General features: G+C 39.1%; 1 protein-coding gene across 10 annotated transcripts in view; it reads right to left on the bottom strand.

Annotated features, from left to right (window-relative positions):
• Positions 1–23,134, bottom strand: part of CADPS2 (calcium dependent secretion activator 2) — a 544,800-nt gene that overhangs the window by 101,285 nt on the left and 420,381 nt on the right. For all 10 annotated transcript variants that reach the window (XM_065938665.1, XM_065938663.1, XM_065938662.1 and 7 more), the window contains one exon: positions 1,665–1,768. In XM_065938665.1, the coding sequence (XP_065794737.1) occupies positions 1,665–1,768 (104 nt within the window). The remainder of the gene's footprint in view (positions 1–1,664; positions 1,769–23,134) is intronic.

The following is a 23,134-nucleotide window of genomic DNA, read 5'->3' on the forward strand; positions in this document are numbered from 1 at the left end:
TATCTTCACGTAAAAGAGTTATTCCATGCTATGAAAATGATGAAAACGATTCTACTCACCTCTCTTCCCTGAGGAATCCCAAGAATTTGGAAGCATTGTGGAATGAAGACATGCCATAGTGACACAAAGCATTTTAAAAAGAGGTCATTATAATACTTCTGTATTTTGGCATCTAGTTCAGTGATATTTATAAGTTTTGATTATCTCTGTTCAATAAAATCAACTATATTTTTGTAGCTTAGAAAATAAGTAATACTTACATTTTAATTGTGTTTGGATACATTGTACTTTAACAAAGCATATAGTGGTTGCAGGGAGTATTTAACATTATTTACACTTAAAAGACAGAAGAGTTATTATTTTCCTTATTAGTGTAGGAAGATTAAATGTAATTTTTGTGAAATGTAAATTAGATGTACCTGTGAAATTGGATAGCCAATCAGAATTTTTTTTTGAATTCGAAAAGGTCTAATACTCTGATGATAATGCCTTTTAACAAAAGACAAAGACAACACATACATACATTTTTATCATATAATCATTTTCATTGTAACACAGCAGTAGTACTAGCCTAGAAAAGCTCCTCCTGGGAATTCATTTCAAATTATTGAAGCAGCTGTTTCTTCAGTTTAAAATAAAATATCCATAACAAGTTCACACATGACAGATGCAAGGTAAAAACTTGATTCCATAGTGTGAGCTAAAAGCAGATGTTTTGAATGATCATATTTATAAGCAGATACAATACATCTTAGTTATCTATAGCAGGGCTTCATGAATATTCTTTTCTGAGAATTTGCTTAAAATGTACTTCTATAGTTTCTTATATTTTTGAGGACTAGGCTTCATTAAATATGAATATTCTATAAATTCTTCTGTATCTGTTCTTTTTCCTTCTTGCTCATTTCACATACTTTCTCAAGAATAAAAGGATTGCTAGGGCACTGAAATGTATTACATTTATTTAATTTTATACATTTTCTCTACCTAATTCAAAGTCAAAAAACTCCTGTTTTTTCAAAAAAATGAACTCATGGCTATTAGAAAGAATGACACTTTTAAATCTCAGAATAAGCGGCTTGCCTGATGAAATACCATTTTATATCTCTACTGAATGTCAATACATAATTAGAACCAGAACTTTTGAAAACTATTAAAAATGCAGGGTTAGTGAAAATTGAAAGAAACGCTTAATGGTAAAAGTGAAACACTAGTTGCCAATGACGCAGTTATGAATGTCTTCTGTGTGATTTTATTATTGTTTATCACTACTTCTCCTTGTGCACATCGACTAACTTACATTTCTAAACTAAAGCCATCAGGATACAGGGAGAAAAGCTAGTGAGTGATCTGGCATCATTAGATGGGGGTCATGTCCCAGCTTTGCTTCTTGCTAGTTGTACACCTCTGGCAGATCTCATAAGCTCTTCCGTTTTCCGCACAGAAAGACAGTTGTCAGGTATAGATACTAAATTATAGACATACACAATTCCTTTGTAACATATAGGAGTTATATTTCCAGGAAAAGCACACATTCTCAGTTTACTATAGATAAATGGCCAGGTGTGTATCAAAGGCTATGGACAGGCCACATCTTCAGTGCCATTCCGACTATCGCAAAGCATTATGCACGGCTTCATGTGACAGTTAAAACAAGTCATCACCTCTGCATGATGCTCTTCATTCTGCTGTAAGACTTCAATGCAGAGCTCTGCTAGATGAAGAACCTCTTCCAGCTTCCTCGCGGGAGTCGCCTGGTTCATGGTCTCTATATTAAAAACAAATCATAACCATGTTACCTTGAAAATAAAAAGCCAAACAGATTCTACAAGATGTAATGATGAGACCAGGGTGTTGAAACAGAATGAGAAAGCATATTTTTGAGAAACAAGAGAGACAAGAAATACAAATGAATACATTCTTTAAAGCAAAACAAAACAAATCAGTTCACCAGATTGCAGAAAATACTTCACCCACAAAGCAATCACAGGAAACGGCAAGTGCTTTGCCATTTAACATATTAGACCTAACAGGTGCACCAGAACATTAGATGCTCAACTTCTGCAACAAACAAGTTCTAATTCTCCTCAAGGTCAGAGATACAAAGAAAAGCAGATACCACAGTCTTTTCCTTCTCTCGGTATTGTATTATCAATACAATACCATTCTCACCAGATGAGTCATTCCTGGCATTAGCGAAACCCAGGCTTTTTTTTTTTTTGCTGCTATTTAAATTTCCAGCCTGAAATGTCTAAGGTTCATGTTGATCTTAAGCTGGAGAAGTACAAAGTCACCTAAAACAACTCTGACAGGCTGCAATTAACTGATTTCCTCCCTTCCAACTGGGGAAGGGTGGGGAGCCGTTCTTTAAAGCTGAAGGTTCTTTTCGTATTACAGCAAACTAATATGAAAAGGCCAGGCCGCAAAGAGATTAAGTGCAGCTACCTGGAATTCAGCAACAGAGAAGGCAAAGCAGGTGATTTCTGAGAGAAAATGAACTGGCAAAAATTAGAGGTGACCTGTGTAATGAGACTGTATCAAAATAGAGCTTTCAGCAAGGATATTAAAGATAAACGTTGTCTTAGATTTCTGGACTCTCTCTTTGCCCATATATAGAGATTGTAGGGAAGAACAAGAAAATATTCAGATAAAGAGCTTTTTCTGTGGAACCTAAGGAGTCTTTTTTTTTGCGGGGGGGTGGGGGGTGGAATAGATCTAGTCCCTCAGCATCTCCCTATAACGTCAGCCTTAAATGTGGAGGAGACTTTCATTTGCTCTTAATTTGTCCCCAACTGACATACAATGATGCAGTGAAACATAGCTTGTGGTTGGTGCTTGTTCATTAAACATTTATTACACACTCACTATAGGTTACAGTGTGATGTATGTGGGGGTTCCCATCCTCCAACCCTGGTACACATCCTCCTAAATTCCCATGCAGGATGAAAGCCACTGGCCCTCTTGACAGGGATCAAAGAGGTTGTTGATTCTTCAGGAAAACAGTGAGCCAAATACTGCAGAGTGGAGTGTGCCTACAAGGATCTCGACTGTGGGGAGTGGGAGGAAATATAAGACATGTCCCCGCTTTCAAACAGCTCAGACTCCAAAAATCACTCCTGCTAGGATCCTCAGGCATCCATTATCCAATCTTCCCTCTGTTTCATGATCACCTCAACGTCCTCACGTAAGGGTGAAGTCAAGTAGGCTCATGACTTTGCACAGCAGTCTTCTCTACTTGGGAACAGTTCTAGCTGTGACGGTGAGGAAGCGTAAGGATTTTGGGAACCGTGTAAAGCCAAGAGAGGTGATGAAGGGGATGTGAGGAGGGACAGCTGAGAGCAGGTGCATGTGGGGGAATCAGTAGGAAGATAATCAGAAACGGAGGCAAGTCCTAAAGGAGAAACCAAGGACCTTGGTAAGAGAAAGAAGCGTTTCTAGAAATGACAGAGATGTGCATTTCAGAGGAAGGTGAGGATGCAGCTGGCTACAAATGTTACCATTTATTGAGAGCCAAGGATGTGTCAGGTCCAGCACCACGCACTTCTCATGTGTCATCATGCTAATTTTCCTAACAACTTTAAGCCATTTGGCTATTTATTCATATGAGTCATAGATGAGGAAACGAGCATGGAGAAATGACATGAAACAGCTAGTACATAGTAAAGGTGGGGCCTCACAGCATGAGTTCTTACCATCTCTGCCCTGCACGTGCCCGGATGGAGCAGAAATATGCTGGGGAATGATGGCAGAGGAGCCTGAGATTGGATCATCACAGGCTTTAAGTAAGAAAATAAACAGACTTAGTAACTATATCCTATGGGGCTTCCCAGGTGGTGCAGTGGTAAAGAATCTACCTGCAATGCAGGAGACATGGGTTCGATCCCTGGGTCAAGAAGATCCCCTGGAGGAGCAACCGCAACGCACTCCAATATTCATGCCTGGGAAATCCCATGGACAGAGGAGCCTGGTGGGCTACAGTCCATGTGGTCACAAAAGAGTCAGACATGACTAACCACACACACACACACACACACACACACACACACACACACACACACATCATACAACTATATGTTATAGGTAACTTCAAGCAAATGTTCCTTTGCTGGGCTTTACAATAAGTTAATTTTGGGAAAATGAATTTGTGACTGCAGAACAAGGAAGGACTGGTGGGGGCCAGGTCTATTGTATGGAAAATGACTGGAAGATGGCAATGGGAGCAGAAAAGAAAGAGGAAGGTGGAGGGACACTTTGAGGAGACAATTTGCAAGCATTTGTGACTGGAAATTGCAAGCCAGAGAGGACAATGACCCTGAGGTCTGCAAACTGCATGGCTCAGAGAATGAAGATGCATGGTTGATGAAACTACCAAACAGGTCTTTTTGGTTCACCCCACATATTTTGGGAGTAATTACCGCGTACATATAAAGTAAGCAAATTATTCTAAACTGAAAGGAAAGTTGTGCATTGTATTAAAATTTGCATCCACAAGGAATTAGGCCATCTGGTTGCTTCAAGCAGAAAACTACTCATCATTCAAGTCATAACTTTAATGTTACCTTAATTGTGGGGCATCCTCAAAGTTTTGATGCTGAGTGACTTACTCCTCTCTCCGGCTCATGAGCCTGTTATTAGACTGGGCTCAGATCAGTGAGAAACCGGGTCTCAAGATCTCGTGCTCTCACTGTCTTGAAGAGACTTTGGACCATGATGGGTACTTAATGAATGCTCACGAGAATGCAGTAGCATAATTTTGGGGAATGTGCATGTTAAAAACAGAATCAATACCCAAATTATTTCATTTCACTTTGTGTGGGATTGCAAATAGCTTTTAGTCACTCACACACCAGAGGCGGACGAGACACGAAGCCCACTGATAAAATGCAGCTGTGGCCTGAGGACACCGCTCAAAAATCAACGAAAGCTGTGTTCTGAAATTAGAGATTTTGGGGGAGGAGTTTTCAAAATAATTTTTGATTCTCAAGAGCATATCACTCATATTCCTTAATTTTTCCATCTTTAGGCTGAGGGTGCTGCATGAAATTGAGGATTCCTAACCTTAGGTTTGAGGGAATCCTTGAGCCCCTTGAAATTATATGCTAATTTTTGTATACAGAGGCGTTTTTTCGGGAGTGAAGAGTCACGACTCTCAGATTCCCAAAGTAGTCCATGTGCCACACAAATGATAAGAATCACTGGACCATACACTTTTTAAGATTGCTTCTATCTAAGAGAGTCTACGCTTCCTATCAATTTTGGGCTTTACCTATATTGGGTTATATTATTTCAACTTCATGAGGAAATGGAAAGGCAACAAAATGTAACTGTTTTGATCACAGAAGGGGAATTTATTTCTCCTACATACTTTAGAACATTATTTACTGAACCCCTAAAACCACTCTGCCAGTTAGGGAATCAGGACCCCCATATCCAGATTAGGGAAAAGAGAGAGGTTAAAACAGTAGTAATACAATAACTTGAATTCTTTTCCACTCAATTCTCTGAATAGGATTAACATACACATATACACACTCAACTAAATATTTATATAAAAATAAGTACAGTTTATTCAATATAAATAAGCTATATTTATTCAATATAAATAAACTTCTAAATAAACTCAGAAGTTTATTTAATATAAACTCATCATGAACTTATTTAATAGAAACTTCTGAAATAGCTGAAAGTTTGAGCTTATAAAGTTACCATATCTTTAGCCACAAGTAGGCAATAATGGAAAAGAACCAAGGAAGCTACCTGAAAACTTATTACGTGTGAATATGTTTACGTGTGAATATGTCAAAACTAGCTTTTACATTTGACATTCTCTTAAGGAAAAACTCAGAGTACCTTGTGTTCTACTGAAACTTAAAAACAGTCTGAAACATTTTCTTCTAGATTAAATTCACTGAGAGTCTCAAAACTTCGTACTTGAACATAATGGCCACTCTAACACTTTAAATAAGTAGAATTTTTATCAAGCACACTATGTATGCCATCTCTGGCTGCCACTCATTTGACTACTGCCAAGAAGTTTAATGCATTTTGTAGTCAGAAGTCTATTAGATAACAAGGTTACCAATAGTGCCATTAAAATTCTGAATGCTGTGAATATTTGAGACATCACCCTTAAAATATCCACTTCCCTCTTTTTGTAACATTTCTACAGCATTATAGATGCCTCAATATTCTTCAAGCTTCAACATCAAGTTGCTCATAGTTGTAATGCATTTCAAACAGTGATATTTAAAAAAAAATAGATACCTAAAGTAGCACGATTTCTTGATGAATTTCAAAGTACTGCTTTTGGCTAAGAAAGTTTTTCATTCTGGAACACTTTTACTTTTCTATGATAACACTTCTTGGCTCCTCAAAGCAATTCCTTTTAATTATGTGTTGTTGTTTAGTTACTGAGTCGTGTCTGACTCTATTGCAACCCCATGGACGGTAGCCCACCAGGCTCCTCTGTCCACAGGATTTCCCAGGCAAGAAAACTGAAGTAGATTGCCATTTCCTTCTCCAGGGGATCTTCCTGAGCCAGGGATTGAACCTGTGTCTCCTGCATGGGCAGGCAGATTCTTTACTCCTGAGTCACCAAGGAAGCCCTTTAATTATGTACCTCTGCACATTTAAGAAGGGTTTTCCAGGTGGCTCACTGGTAAAGCAGCTACTGCCAATCCAGGAGACATGGATTCTATCACTGGCTCAGGAAGATCCCCTGGAGCAGGAAATGGCAGCCCACTCCAATATTTTTTGCCTGGAAAATCTGATGCACAAGGAGCCTGGTGGGTTACAGTCCAAAGGGTTGCAAGAGTCAGACACAATTGAGCATGTCATTTAAAAAGACAGCTTGACCACTGGGCATTAGTACACTTTAACTCTGCTCCCCTGCTTCGAATAGGGTGCACATTCTCAGCATTCTTTCCTTGGCTGCCTCCCTCCCTGCCACTGCCTGTCAAAGTTCCTTGTGGATACACAAGGATGCTCACAGTGAAGTTTGTGAGAGGACATGGGGAGAAGACTAGTCTAAAGATAATTTAGTCCATTTTTCTCTATATAAGACATACAGAGATTTTGAAATAATGTATTTGATCTTAACTTTTAACAGACTGACTATATCTGTACTTGCAGCTAAAGAAGAAATAGAACTCAGAATGGTGTTGAATTGAAGGCTATGGTGATAATCCCATCACAGAACGGCCATGTCTTACTCCTTTGCGTCTAGATCATGACAACTAGCTGGAGTGCACCAACAATAGTTCCTATATATGTGCCAAGATTTCTTGCTGATTCTTCACCATCCCCAGATTTTGTGGTCCTGTATTTGATTCAACAAACATATACTGCAAGTAAGATATTGTATTAATAACTGAGGGGATAGAATGATGAACAGAACTTCTGCCTTCAATGAATTTATGTATTTTTTCCCCTAATCAGCATATAAGGTAGAGGACAGAGCTGCATCCCATCCCTTTTTGGTCAATAAGAGGAAGTTCTACGAAAAGAGCTCTGACAGAGAGTGAATTAAAGGTACTCACTATGCAGAAAGAAATAGGATCAAAGATATATCAAAAAGAAGGGTTTTAATTGCTTGTGTATAATACATGGAGTTCTTCAGAATTAAATTATCCTCTTGGTGGGTGTGTGTTTTGAGTTCAGAAACTCTAGATCAGAGAAAGTTAGCCACAGGCTGACACCGAAGTTGCCCATCTTTCCCCTCCCCCATCTTAAGAAAAAGAACTCCCTCCCTCCCTCTAAAGGACAAAAATCAGATGAATGAGGAGAAAGCCCTGACATTCAGGGGGTAACTGAGGAGAGAAGCTTGTACACCTGAAGAAGAGATGCTGGGGAGAACTGCAGGTCCTGGGGAGAAAAGGAAAAGTAAAGAAATAAAAAAAGAAAGAGGAACGAGGGGGAGGAAGTCTAGAAATGACTCTCATTTAGAGAAAGGAATTAAAGGAAGGTGTACAGCTTGTTCCAAGTAAGGAGATGGGCAACATGGAAGCATCTACATGGGACACTGTGGAGACCCAGACAGGGAGCCTGTGCCTTGCAAGGTTCAACTAAACACGGAGGCTGACCCAAGGATACAACAACTGAGTTCTTCTACCTGAAACCCCAAAGGTCATTCAGAGGCAAGGACTGCCGGCACCCTCTCTGTAGACTGCTGATCAGGAAAACTTCTCTACCCACAGACCAACGGTGGAAGGGATCCCTCTATTTCCTTGTGCCCCTCGTCCACCAAAGTATTGGGCTGGCCAAAAAGTTCATATGGGTATCCATAACATTTTATGGCCATAACATCTTGGCCATCTATTGGCCAACCCAATAAGATGGTGACTGCTCCTGTCACCCTCCTCACCCTCTTATAAAAATACCGGGCAGTATCATACTATGGACCTATGCTGCACACTGCTATGTACACATACCTGCTTTATACCAATCAGATCAGAAATTGCTCCATCTGAACTACCACCTCTATGTTAAATGCCTTTTTCCATTCATACACCCTGGAGGCCAGCCTAGCTGGCTCAGAGAATTTCTACTGGCTCCCCAGCCTGTCTTAATTTGAATCTTAATTCTTGTCTGGGGTCAATGTTCTCCTTGTTCATGTGATTCAAATGGAGAACACAATTGGAAAATGTAAATTTTATTGAGATTTTCTGACCTACCCTCTAGCTCCAGGCACAGCAACCTGGTAAGAGATACAGTGCCAGAGTCTAGTATAGCTAGGTCCTTGGGGGGTCCTACCCCTGGTCAGACCTCAATACTCATGGGCCTTTATATCTCAAGAGGGAAGGAGGGCAGGAGATCAAATACTTTCCCATTAAACAAAACAGCCACTCCTCCTCCCACCTGTCTGCCACTTTAGAGCTTATAACTAGAAGAGATGATTTTGGGGGAAATGCTCTCAACTTAGTCCCCTAGAGGGAAGAGAATATAACCTGCTGGCTAAAAAGACCATCCTAGAATCATGGGAGAGGTGTAGCCCAAATCTGAACCCCACATCCCCAACCTGATCTATATCTGCTTAGGATATGACTCCCCAAACTTGGCACTACTAACTGTTGCAAAAGGATGGCTTATCACTGATTCTCTCTTGAACTGTCTTACTGCAAGCTATTACGGTTCTGAGTTCCAGATGGGCTTCCCTGGTGGCTCAGTAGTAAAGAGCCTGCCTGCCAACATAGGAGATATGGGTTCAGTCCCGGGAAGATCCCCTGGAGGAGGAAATGGCTACACTCCAGTATTCTTGCCTGGAGAATTCCAAGGACAGAGGGGCCTAGTGGGCTACCATCCATGGGGGTCACAACAAGTCAGACAAGACCTAGCTACTGAGCATGTACGCACACACCCTGAGTGCTAGACATAATACATAGCTCTAATCAATGAATTGAGTGTCTTCAGTATAGGTCCATGATTCACAACTTCATCATGCACCAGAATCACCTGGAGGGCTTGTTGAAACACAGATTGATGACATCAGCCCCAGAGTTTTAGATTCAGTAGCTCTCGTGTGGGGGTCAAACAATTCACAGGTCCCAGGAAGTGCTGGTCTGGGGAATGCACTTTGACAACTATTAGTGTTTATGAAAAACAAAGATGACTTGTTGAAACTTCAAATTATTTCTTTCTTTACCTGCAGTCAAGCTACATGGTTACATAAATTTCATTTTAGAAAAAAAAGTGACTTTATTCTGTAGAATCAGAACACACTATCCCTTTCTGTAATGTTACTCCAGATAGGATGAGGTATATTTTTGGACAATCTTTAGGTGAATGAAAATAATCTGGAATGCCTCCCTATAGCCATTTACAATCCATGAGAATACCAACGCCACAGATGTTTGAAAACAATAGGTCTGTAGCTTCCTAATTCCAAGACTCCCTTTGGGGCCAACTTGTTTAATGACCCGTCATTTAAAGCAACAGTTGCAGTTAATACCTCCTTGGAATTAACCATGCTAATGATATAGTGCTTTCAAATAATTGTCCTGTGGTCACAGATATATTAAATACTTTACCTGGATTGTCTTTCACATCAATAAATTCATTTTTAAGGGTATGGTTGGCTATAGAGCACAGGAGAATTGACACTGGACTACAGACAATGGCAGCCAAATTGGATCCAATTGAGCAACCTCCATAAGCCACAGCCAGTGATCTATGAGTGACAGGCCAGAAAAAGTCACATATATTTGGATGTAAATGTCAGTGACACTTGGTCAAAGTTGCTTGAGGAGGAATATGGAGGTACTGTCTCCTCTGAAGATCTTTTTTAAAAAAATTTTATCTTGTTTATTATTTGTTTACTTGGCTGCTCTGGGTCTTAGCTGTGGTCTTTGATCTTGTTTGCAGCATGCAGGATCTTTAGCTGTGATATGTGAACTCTGAGTTTCTGCCTGTGGGATGTAATTCCCAGACTAGGGATCAAACCCTGGCCCCCTGCACTAGAAGAGTGGAGTCTTAGTCACTGAATTGCCAGGGAAGTCCCTTCTCCTGAGATCTTAAAGTGAGGAACGACTGTGACGGAATTACAGAGACAGGACTATTAAGATCCGTACACAACCAGTTGAGTATTATTTGGTTTAACATTTGTCACAGGCTTCTAAAACTTGACTTTTAAGAGTGGAGAAACAGTTTAAGCCTGGAAAAATCCCATGGACAGAGGAGCCATGCGGGCTACAGTCTAAAAGGTCACAAAGAGTTGTACATGACTGGGCAAGTAAGCACACACACATATATATACCATATTTATTTCTCCTCAAAGAACTCAGATTCAGAAATTGAAAACCATCAGAATAATCTCAATTATAGTAACTGACACACCAATATTAAATTATCATATAATTAAGGCCTATAGTATCTTAAATTTCATGTCTAGTCCTTCCAGTCTTCTGATTGAAAGTGAAAGTGAAAGTGTTAAGTCCCTCAGTTGTGTCAGACTCTGAGATCCCATAGACTGTATCCCACCAGGCTCCTCTGTCCATGGAATTCTCCAGGCCAGAATATTGGAGTGGTAGCCTTTCCTTCTTCAGGGGCTCTTCCCAACCCAGGGATCAAACCTCGGTCTTCTGCATTGAAGGCAGATTCTTTACCATCTGTGCTACCAGGGAAGCCCCAAGAATAAAGGTAATCCAAAGACATTTACCTAAAACAAACAGCTTTTCCATGGTCATTCATTACATTCCTACATACAGGGAGTAACTTCATACCTCCATACTCATCCTTCTCCTGGCCCTATACTCTTCTCTCCATTTTCTAGGAGAAAGTCTGCCTGTGAACAATGTGGGTTAGGTAAGCAGGATCCAGTGAGGCAATGGGGGTGAAGATGGTTTGTTCAGCAATGAGCAATGGTCAAGGAGAAAGGCATCACAGAGGCTTCCCAGCTGGAAGACAAGCTGAAGGAGAAGAAATGAGAAGTCTTCTAGACAGCAACCACGATTGAAGATTTGTAGCCCTGGATGCTAAGAAATTAGTCAAAAGATCTTTAAGATATTTTTTGATGTTCACCATTTTTTAAAAGGTCTTTACTGAATGTGTTATAATATTGCTGTGTTTAATGTTTTGGGTTTCTGGCCACAAGCCATGTGAAATCTTAGCTCCTTAATCAGGGGTTGAACCTGCACACCCTACTTTGGAAGGCGAAGTCTTAACCACTGGACCACAAAGGAAGTCCCTAGTCAAAAGATTTTGATGTCTGTATGTATGTCTTTGTTTCCTTTGACACATAATCAAGAACTGTTAAGGCAGCCAGCCCATGCATTAGTGGTGATAATGTATTTGAAACCATGATTTGGAAAAAGTCTTCTAGTTGGGAAAGTATACAGACCAACTGAAGACTGTAGGGTTGGAGCTGGTGACCTGAGTACGTCTACGATTGCTTGTAACCTCCTGGGTCTGCCTGCCACCATGAATGTGTGTGTGTACACTGATGCCTCAGGGATATTTTATAGGTTTCCCTTTTGAAATTAAAATCCAGCAATACAAATCCAGCAATACAAATTCAAACTGAGTGCTTGAAGCTATATGGCCACTTTGCTATGGGCTACAAGATATCTCCCTAATTTCCCAAACTAGTTATCTGTCTAAGGCTTTGAGCACTTACACATTCTGTTGAGAAATAGAGAGGTGAAATCTGTCAGTTTGCATTATTCTGGTTTTGTCCAAGTGGAAAGACTTTTTAATACACCTAAACTACTCGGATTAACAAGGTGCCACAGGAGCCACACTGCTGCCTGTCACTTGGTTTGCCTGTTGACATGTGTTAGTAAATAAATAAGAAGGTCATCAATCAGTTGGTTTCAAAACCTGGATTTAGAGAATGACAAATTCGACAGAATTGCTCAGAAAAGCTAGTTATTTCAAGGCTGCATTTACCTGTGAGCCACAATCTATACAAAAATAAAAATAAAACACAAAAAAATACATGAGACACTGTCAAGTGAGCTGAATAAACTGACACCCTTTCTGAGACCTTTTAGGTAACAGGTGTTGAACACTTGTAATGAGATTTCCATGCATCTTCAGAGGAAGGAGATAAGATTCTAGCAAGAGCTGTTCAGAGTGTTACGGAGCAAGGCCAAGGGAATAGTTCTCAGGGAGGAACGCTGTGAAGGAGACATTACATAAACGTTTTGTTCTCTCAGCAGGTGCTTATGTTCTCACTAAGAATTTTTACAAAAGGCAAATATTCACCCAAGAGAGAAGCTTTAGGAAGGCTATAACTTTTCCAGATTCTGAGGAATCTGGGGTATATTTAATTAAGTACTCCTGATGCCTTATCTTGGGTATTTACCTCATATTATTTTACAAATCTTCCTTTGAAATGTGGAGAGTCAATATGGTTCTTGGAGCGCTCAAAGTAGCATTTCAGAATGTGTGAAGAATTTTTTTTTTCCAAGCATAAATGGTTGGTTAACAATTCTTTATAGAAAAATGAAGTTACTAAATTGCAAGTTTGGAAAACTGAGGAAGTGAAAAGATAAAAATGTTGCTTGATGATAGTTAACAATAAAAAGAAATGAAGCATTTACAGTAGTAGATGTTTTTTGGTAACACTCTGTTGTCTTAAATCTGTCTGGAGACCATGTTTTTTTTCTTAGAGACAGATTTAGTTTCTCTTAATCCATTTAGCTGCTGCTGCTGTTGTCTTTTTAACATTCTTGGAACATCCTATCCTTCCAAAGTGATTTGTGGTCCCACTGTATTCTGGATGAAGCACATCAATCTCCCATTTATACACGCCTCTGTCTCTACATTCCTGTTCTGAGTATCTGGTTGATCACGGGCTTTGGGGATTGTTTTATAAATTGTCTCAGTATGTGGCAAGGCAAGTCTCTACACTGTTTTGCTTTTCCTTAAGTTAATACAATTTTCCTGTACCCTTTATTCTTTTATTTAAATTTTGGAGTAACTTTTATCAATTTTCCCTAAAATCCTGAAATTCTGATGGACGTTGCAGTGAAATTATAGATTAACTTGGGGGGCTGCTAAGTCACTTCAGTTGTGTCCGACTCTGTGCGACCCCATAGACGGCAGCCCACCAGGCTCCCCCGTCCCTGGGATTCTCCAGGCAAGAACACTGGAGTGGGCTGCCATTTCCTTCTCCAATGCATGAAAGTGAAAAATGAAAATGAAGTCGCTCAGTCGTGTCTGACTCTTAGCAACCTCATGGACTGCAGCCTACCAGGCTCCTCCATCCATGGGATTTTCCAGGCAATAGTACTGGAGTGGGGTGCCATTGCCTTCTCCAACTTGGGGGGAGAATTTACCTATTATTAAGTCATCTCTCTTAAGGACATGAACTGTCTCTATATCTATTTAGATTACTCGCTGTGACCTTTATTTAAATTTCAAAGTTTTCTTTATAGAAGTCTATAAGTTCTGTATAGTCTGGCTGGATACCTTAGAGTTTGGTGGTTACTGTGAAAGGTACCTTATCTATCCATCCATCTACCTAATAGAATGATGGTGCAAAGTAGTATTTCTGAGTGTGGTCCATGAACCACTGTGGATCCCCAATACCTTTTGGAGGGCCTTCATAGTCAAAAGTACTTTCATAATAAGATGTTTTGCCTTTAAATTCTGTTGACATTTACACTAATGGTGCAAAATCAATAGTAGGTAAAACTTGTTACCTCACCATGAATCAAGGCTTAAGGTGTTAAATTATACTTCTCATGTATTCTTTATCACCACGTACTCAAGAAAAAATGCTGGATGGAAGAGTAAAAATTATTAATAACATTGAATTTCTACCCTTGAGTATATATTTAAAAAAATATCATTGGTGACAAAATGAGAAATTTGTGTTAAGTGCTTTTGTATACTGAAGCACAGTGACTATTTCAGGGAAAAGTATTTGGACTGTTTCAATCCAAGGCTGAGTTAACTGCATTTTATTCTTTTACAGAGAACCATTTTTAGTTGAGAACTACTGACAAAGTATGGTTATTCAGACTTGGAAATCTGGCAGATGTTTTCTGAAAAATGAAGTAAACCTGTCACTTTAAGGAAACAACAGACAGTATTTGTTGCCAGTGATAAAATGGAAGCTTTCAAGCAAGGGTAGAAGTTTAGAAAACATATCTGTCATGAGCTTGATAGCTTCCCAATACTTTAAGGCTTTTTTGATGAGTCAAGGGTGATACTGACAAGGGTGATTTTTTCAGTATTACATAATATTTGTTAATATTAAAAAGATCACAAGTCACTGCATATTTTTCAAATGATCAATACTTGGTGTTAAAAATTACACAAGGTGAAAGACGCATTCAAAATACATGATATATCAATGGAACTTAATGAAACCTCATGAAGAGTTTACTGATTTGCTTTCAGATTCCACATTTCAATTAACCTATAATAAACTTTCATTTGCTGAGAAGAAAACTCATAATTGTATGAAAAGTTTACTAACACTTTTCAACTACAATAAGATTGAACACAGATTTTTCTTCTGGTCTTAACCAAAAATAACACATTGCAATAGATTGAATGCAGAAGTATGTATGAGAATCTAGATGTTTTCAATTAGGGAAGCAATTAAAATAGATGTACAAAAACGTAAAACACAGTTACTCTTCTCACGAGATAGTTTTTTGTTCGTTTTGGACATTTTTCCTTTTCATAAAAATATTTTATGTTAACAAGTAATGGGTTTATGTTTATTTTTAGGCAACATTTTATATATTTGTTTTATACATTTGTTTTGCATTAATTTTTAAGAGTATAATAGGTCCCAAAATTATAAAGTTTGAGGACACTGGTGTAAAGAAAGGCAATTAATTTTAACCGGCTGACTTTTCAACCTTGATGAACTCTAGTATATCATAGGTTCTATTTAGATCCTGTAGAATATTCTAGGGAAGATGATCATTTGCAAACAACGGTGGTTTTATATCTTCTCTTTCCATTCTTTTGACTCACTTTTTTTTCATTCCTCTTAGGAAGAGAGTCTGAGACTCAGTATTATGAAAAATAATAATGTATGTATTTGTCTTATTTGTAATCCTAGAGAATGACTTTAAAATTTCTTCATTAAATATCCACTGTAGGGATTTTTCTATATGAATTATACAAAGCTAAGGAACTCTTTCTAAGCTAACGGTCTAATCTTTTTAATGCCTAAGTGTTGAACTGTTTCACCCTTTGAAAAATATCTATTGAGGTCATATGATCTTTAAGATTTTTAGTTTTTGATGTTGAATCACTTTTATATATTTGAAACAAATCTCACTGATCATGATATGTTATTTTCCAAATACACTGTTGGATTTGTGAGCTAATATATCTAGGAATTTTATATATATGCTTATAATGAAAAGGACCTATAATAATTCTCTCTTGTTCTATTGTCATTATCAGGCTTGGGAATCAAGATTATGCTTGTTTTATGAAGTAAACTTCCCTCATTTCCCACTTTATTGAACTAATTTTGGATAGGAATTATTTGTTCCTTAAAATTTGGTAGAATTTACCTCCCCAAACAACTGTTCTTAGGGATTTGGGGATGGGAGATTTTTGACAACTACTTCATTTTCTCTAAAACTTATGGCCATTGAAGCTTTGTTTCTTGGGCTGATTTTACCAATATACAGCTTTTTGAGAAATGTATCAATTTCTGACTTTCAAGTTCTGTATTTGTTCACAATACTTTTCGAGTATTTTCTCTGTCATGTGTCTCTAGTTCATTTTTGTTTTCATACTGCATTTATCTGCATTCTTTCCTAAGTAGTCAGAAGTCTATCTTACTCTATTTCTATTCTTTATAACACTTATATTTTTCTTTTGTATTGTCTACTTATTTCTGCTTTCTTGCTGCCCTCCTTCTAATCACCTAGGTCACTAGCCAGTTTTTCAGCTGTATTCATCCTGTATTCTGTTTTTCTTACAACCATATTATTTCATACCCAATACTTCCACTCAGTTTTTCACTACTGCCAGTCGCTGCATCACACTGCTAAGTATCTTCCTGTATTGCTTTGAGAATATTATGCTCAGTTTAACTTCTTCCTCCACCAGTTCCAGATAATACATATTACTTATTGTCTTTGCTAAGAGCTGCACTCCTTCGGAGTCTAGTAATTTTGGATGGAGAGCTCAAGATCATCTGGAAGTACAGAGAATGGGGTGATGGGTGGGCCTGTGACCTTTGCAGGGACTTTGAAAGGAGAGAATCTTAGTCTTTGGAGTAGAGAGTCTCAGGCAACACAGAACCAATACTGATAGATTCCCTTTTCATACTAATCCATCAGGTAACTCCTATGCATAGGGATTCACCATTGATTTGTTAGATTTAAAGCAACAGCACTTGGTTAAAAGTCTCCTTAGCTTTAGTTCATCAGGCTGAGGGTTGGGATGCAGAAGAGTGAAGGGATGATGGGGGTGGCTCAGCTCTTTCCTGTTTTCATCAAACTCTCACTGCATCACAGCTGAGCCCCTGTCCTGATACTACTGAAGATCTTGGCCACCTGACCTACTGCTATCAATCCCAATGACAAGAGCTAAGGCATTGGACGTCTCAAGGCAATGTGGGGGGAGGCAGGAGCAGAATTTAAAAGTTTCCCTCCCTCCCTCTCTCCTTCTGACCAGCCATACATCAGACTAGGGTAACTAACTCCCCATCAGACAGACTGGTGAGACTGGAAGGCACTCTTCTTTGGGCAAAGTAGAGTAAAAGTTCTTTGGGCAAAGTGGAATGAAACTGAAACGAAGGTGAGATTATACCCTGCTCTTTGGATGGCAGCTGAAAGGTGGCAGAACTCAAGACAAGGTGTTTTTTAGGGAGACACCAATGTTATAAATGGAAGGTAAATAATGTAAGAGAAGACAGAGGTACAAGCCACAGGAGAAAGTAGGGATATACGATGGAAAAAAATACCTTCGGAAAGGGGTAGGTAGAATTGGGGTCAACATCACAGGTGGATGAGTTGGCCTTGAAGAGAAGATAACTCATCCCCTGATGATGCAGAAGAGAAGAGACAAGTGGGTGTGAGTAACAGGAAGTTTGCAGCTACAGAGCTAGAAAACTGAGGCTTACTATGTCCTTTGTAAGACTAAAAGGTACTGACTTCCCCTAAAAAATCTTAAATTTAGGTGTCATTGAAACTTAGGGTCATGTTCCTATGATAGCCTAATCTGGAAAAGGAACACTGATCATGACTGAATCAGGTTTTCATTCTTTTATATATGGAATACGCTATGACTGTCTCTGAAACTGTCCTTATCTATTGCAATTCACACTCAAACAGAATAAGATGATAACTGAGAAAAAGATGGATGACTCATTGACAAAGAGACTGATGATCAAGGAAAAGTTCTGCTCACTTAGGTCACAAAAGACTTGATGGCATGACAAGTCATTCAGCCCTGGCAATATTAACCCCAATACAAAGGACAGAAGCCAAAAGCAGAGGGTAGCATGACGGTGCAGCCAACAGTTGCTTTAGATGGAGCAGTGCATACTAATACTTTCCCAGAATTAAACGAAGGTCAATCAGGAAGGACCTTAGAGGAATGCAGACCCAGAACTAATTTTAGAGGAGACAGGGCTAAGTGTCCTGAAATGTCTCCATGCGGGACCTAGAGATTGTCACGCTGAGTGAAGGAAGTCAGACAGAGAAAGAGAAATATCATATGACATCCCTTATATTCGGAATCTAAAAAGAAATGATACAATGAACTTATTTACAAAACAAAAACAGACTCACAGACTTAGAGAACAAACTGACGGTTGCCAGGGGGGGAAGAATGGGGAAAAGAGATGGTTGGGGAGTTTGGGATGGAAATGTACACATTGCTATATTCAAAAAGGATAACCAACAAGGACCTACTGCACAGCACAGAGAACTCTGTTCAGTGATACGTGGCAGCCTGAATGTGAGGGGAATTTGGGGTAGAATGGACACAGGTATATGTACGGCCGAGACCCTTTCCTGTCCTCCTGAAACTATCACAACACTGCTAACTAGCTGTTCAGTTCAGTCGCTCAGTTGTGTCCGACTCTTTGCAACCCCATGGACTGCAGCACACCAGGCTTCTCTTTCCATCACCAACTCCTGGAGCTTACTCAAACTCACGTCCATCAAGTTGGTGATGCCATCCAACCATCTTATCCTCTGTTGTCCCCTTCTCCTCCTGCCTTCAATTATTCCCAACATCGGGGTCTTTTCAAATGAGTCAGTTCTTCGCATCAGGTGGCCAAAGCATTGGAGTTTCAGCTTCAGTACTCCAATATAAAATAAAAAGTTGAAAAGAAATGTCTCCACGCTTTGTCAGAACGCTTGTCCTTTGGGAACTAGAGCTGTGGATGAACAGTGGGTGCAGAGGTCCCAGGCCACCCCTGGCATACAAGGGTGCGCCTCATGTCTTCATCTGACTCTTCACTTGGTTAGTGACCTGAGTGTACAGAGAGCTAACGAGCAACTGTACCACACGCTTGTACTCTGTCCTAAGCTGCCGGAAGATACACACAGAACACTACAGCTCTGTCAGGCGTAAGCAAATCATGCCTTCACTTGCCTCTTCTAGTCAATAATCCCTGCAACTCCTGCCTGTTATGGTCCCAAACTGGCTTTGGATATATGGGAATGAATCTGCCAACATTGTCGTCAGTTGGTTAACGACGTGAACGCAAATTTTATAGTGGCGGTGCTTATCTTGAGTGCCTAGTGAGTTGGTGGGAGAGAAAATTTGGGGCAAATAAACATACTTGAAATCCTCATTTATTCCAGATCAGATGTGGAAATAGTCAAAATGAATTTACATTATTGCATAATACTTAAAAAAGAATATGGTCTTAATACTTTCTGTACATGCATCATATAGAATAAGGCTAATGGTGTGGCAAGGAGGTGTGAAAGACACCAATATATTGACAAGAATATGCTGATAAAAATAGTTTAAAATTAACATTTCAATTGTGTCATCCTAACTGATAGAATTAAAATAATTTATAGCTATCAGAAAACAATTATCTTCTTAGGTAATTTAAATATTTTATTGACTCACAGCTTTTCCTTATATATAGTGCAAAAATGAATTTTAATTTGATCCCTATCTAGATAATCAGAGATACTAACTCAGGGTAGCTCAAAAAAAAAAAAAAAACTTTATAGATTTAGATGATTTTCTCAGATATTTTAAAGAAAATGACAACAGGTCATTCTGTTTTAGAGTCAGAAACTGTATCTACCAATTTGTTCCTAAACCATCAGGTGAAATAATCAGAAGCAGAAATGGTCACTGAGGTTTTTATTTTCAGTCCAAGATCCCACAGTCCAGGTCACATTGTCCTAATAGGCTGGACTCTATTATCTTCAAGGCAAGGACTTTGGGTTTCCCTGGTGGCTCAGATGGCAAAAAATCTGCCTGCATGCAGATTCAATCCCCGGGTCAGGAAGATCCCCTGGAGAAGGGAATAGCAACACAGACCAGTATTCTCGCCTATAGAATTCCATGGACAGAAGAGACTGGCAGGCTACAGTCCATGGGGTTGCAAAGAGTAAGACACGGCTGAGCAACTAACAATTCCATTTCCACTTGTTTCTTTTCGTACACAAATTACCTCTTGAAAAGTGTTGTCAGGACTTATGGGAATGCAAGATTTCAGGTCTATTACTTAGACATTGTAGCCTGAATTCATGGTAACACATAATCCTTCCAAAATTTAAAAATCAAATTTGTAAGGAAACTCAAAAACTTTGTTGAGAGTAAACTGTTATGTTATCCTGGAAATATTAGAAAGAAATGATCAATTCATTAACAAAAAATTTTTCATCAACTCTGCAGTTTATATACTGCCTTCTGTACACACACGTCCTTAAGTAGAATGTGTGTGCGTCCTAAGTTGTTTCAGTTGTGTCTGACTCTGTGTGACACCATGGACTCCTCTGTCCATGGGATTCTCCAGGCAAGAATACTGGAGTGGGTTGCCACGCCCTCCTCCAGAGGATCTTCCACAACCAGGGATCAAACCTGCATCTCCTGGGGCTCCCGCACTGCACTATCCTGCCCTATCTTTACTCCTTTACTGCAGGGAAGAATCAGGATTCTTTACTGATTTCATGTATTTATTATTTACTGCTCCACTTTGACAATGAAGTGCTAAATTAAAATGCCACCCAGATGGCAAACACATCCTAATGACGTCAGGAGGGCTGCAGCGCAACTTCCCCACTCAAAGAAAGCAAGCAGTGCGGCCCTCTGGGAAAGCACGTCTCTCCTGTTCAGCTGAGACCTTGAAAATGAGAGCACTAGGGGGTTAGAGCCGGGAACCTGGCAACAAGGACCTAGACAGATCCTCACCGCACAAAGCCTCTGCATGTTCATTCCATGCTACCTTCTGTTCAGGGCACCTCCACGTACTGAGATTCACAAGGAGCTTAGGTACCAAACTGATGTAAAATATCCCAGGTCAAGGCAAGCTCTAAGGAGAGGTCTCCCTCCTCTTTCATCGTAAGTCACAAAATGTTACGTAGTTTTTAGGAGAAAGTAGAGATGGTTATTAGACATTTTATAGTTGTTTCTGTTCATTAAAAAATTCCTTGAATTAAAGAACAAATGAATAATTCTTTAAAAATAATTTGCATCAATAAGGCATGTGATTAAAACACACACATACAATTAGAAACCTAGTTTCAGTATCATTTTGAACCTTGGATTATCAATAAAAATGATCCTCCTATTATATAAAAAGTTAGGGGTAAAATTAAACCAAAGAGGAAACTAGCTGATTTTGCAACAGTGTAAATCTCAAACATTTCTTAAAATTTAAAAAAAAAATTGCTTTCTAGAAATTTCAGGTTCTTCAAATGAATTCTTCAAATGAACTACAAAAGTGTTCTCATAAAACTCATGTAAACAATTTCCAAGAAGGAAAGAAGGCATTTAGAGAGGGGTCATCTGTTTTATCTCATCTAATACAGAGTTGTAAAATCCCTTTTTCTCTTAAAATTTGTGCTGCCAATGGAAAATTTGAAGAATTCCCAAGGATGAGAACTATGAGTCAAATGCTGAACATCATTCTAAATTATAGAAACAACTACTGAAACAGGTTAGATTACTAGCTGTAATTAATACAATTGCTGTCTATAACTTCTGGCTTGTGTGATCCCAAGCCTCTTTACCACGCCTCCCCCAACACCTACCCCAATAAAGGGCATGAAATTCTGGTTTAATTTTTCCAATCTTGTTATTTTAAATCAGTGGTTCATTTTTGCTCGATACTGTTAACTATTCAGGGGTTGGTTTGAATGACCTTTTGTAAGCCAGCTTGCCAGTTTACAGATATTCTCTCTACTGTAGAGTCTGATCACTGTGCCATAAACTCAATCACTTATTCAATAAAGTTTATATCAAGTAACAATGCACCGGGCACTTTTTTCAGCACTAGAGATACAGCAGTTTTGAAATACACAAGCCTGCCCTTGGGGGGGAGGGGCTAACATTCTAGGACAATAGCTGGATGAAATAACTCTCTTGCGTGTTAGATCATATGGGTTATAAAGTAAAAGAAGGGAGAATCACTTGGGGTTGTAGAGAGGTGGCACATTTTAATTATATTCAACATTTGACACTTAAGAAGTGTCAGGGAAAATAAACATTTAGTTTCTGGAGTCCTCTTAGCCTTCCGCCAGAGACCTGTGCTGTCCAGTTCAGCAGCCACTGGTCACTGGGATATGGATGAGTAGCTACTTCTCATGGAGGTGTGCTGGAAGAGGAAAATGCCCACTGGATTTCAGAAACACCGTAGGAAAAAAAGAATGCAAAATATTGTAATAACTGTGTATACTGAATACATTTTTAAATGGTAATATTTGGATATATTGGGTTAATAACCTATAATCTTAAAATTAATTTCACTGCTTTTAAAAACACCTCTTAAATACAACTACCAAATAATTTTAAGTTACAAATATGGCTTTCATTGCATCTCTATGGGCAGCACTGTTCCATTGCAAATGTCCATTTTAACTGAGTGCAGAATGGAAAGGTAGGCAAGTGCAGGGAAAATATGAAGACAGCTTAACAGGTAGACAGTGGGTTCTAATCTCCACTTACTAGCTATGTGACCAGAGACCGGCTCGCAGATAATTACCCTTCTCCTTCTGTTTTCCAAAAGGAAATAATAAAAGTAATATTTACTGTAAAGAGAGGTTGTAAAGGATAAATGGATCCATGTAAAGTGCTGAGAATAATGCCTAGCATGTAACTGTTTCCTCTTATTAAATATTATTTTTGGAAAAAGTGATTCTACAAATAACCCTTGGCTTTTGTGACGCATGTGAGAGGTTTGTCAGAAAACGTCATGACTTTGGATCAGACCGCCCTGGAGGCAGGGAAGCCAGAGGAAGAGCGAGGAGCGGGCTCTGATGACTGAGGAACATGGGTGCAAGTCTCAGGTCAGCTCAATTTCAATCGTGGCATGACCTCAAGCAAGCTGCTGACTTTTTCTAAAGTCTCAGTTGCCTCATCTGTAAAATATTTATTCTGAAGAGCAGTTTAAGAAACGCAAGTTGCTGACTTTTTCTAAAGTCTCAGTTGCCTCAACTGTAAATTATTTATTTTGAAGAGGAGTTTAAGAAACTATTGAAGCAGTATAAATGAAAAACCCCTGGGGCAACAGGTC

Source organism: Muntiacus reevesi, chromosome 6, assembly GCF_963930625.1.
Source record: "Muntiacus reevesi chromosome 6, mMunRee1.1, whole genome shotgun sequence".
Taxonomy (NCBI): Eukaryota; Metazoa; Chordata; class Mammalia; order Artiodactyla; family Cervidae; genus Muntiacus; species Muntiacus reevesi.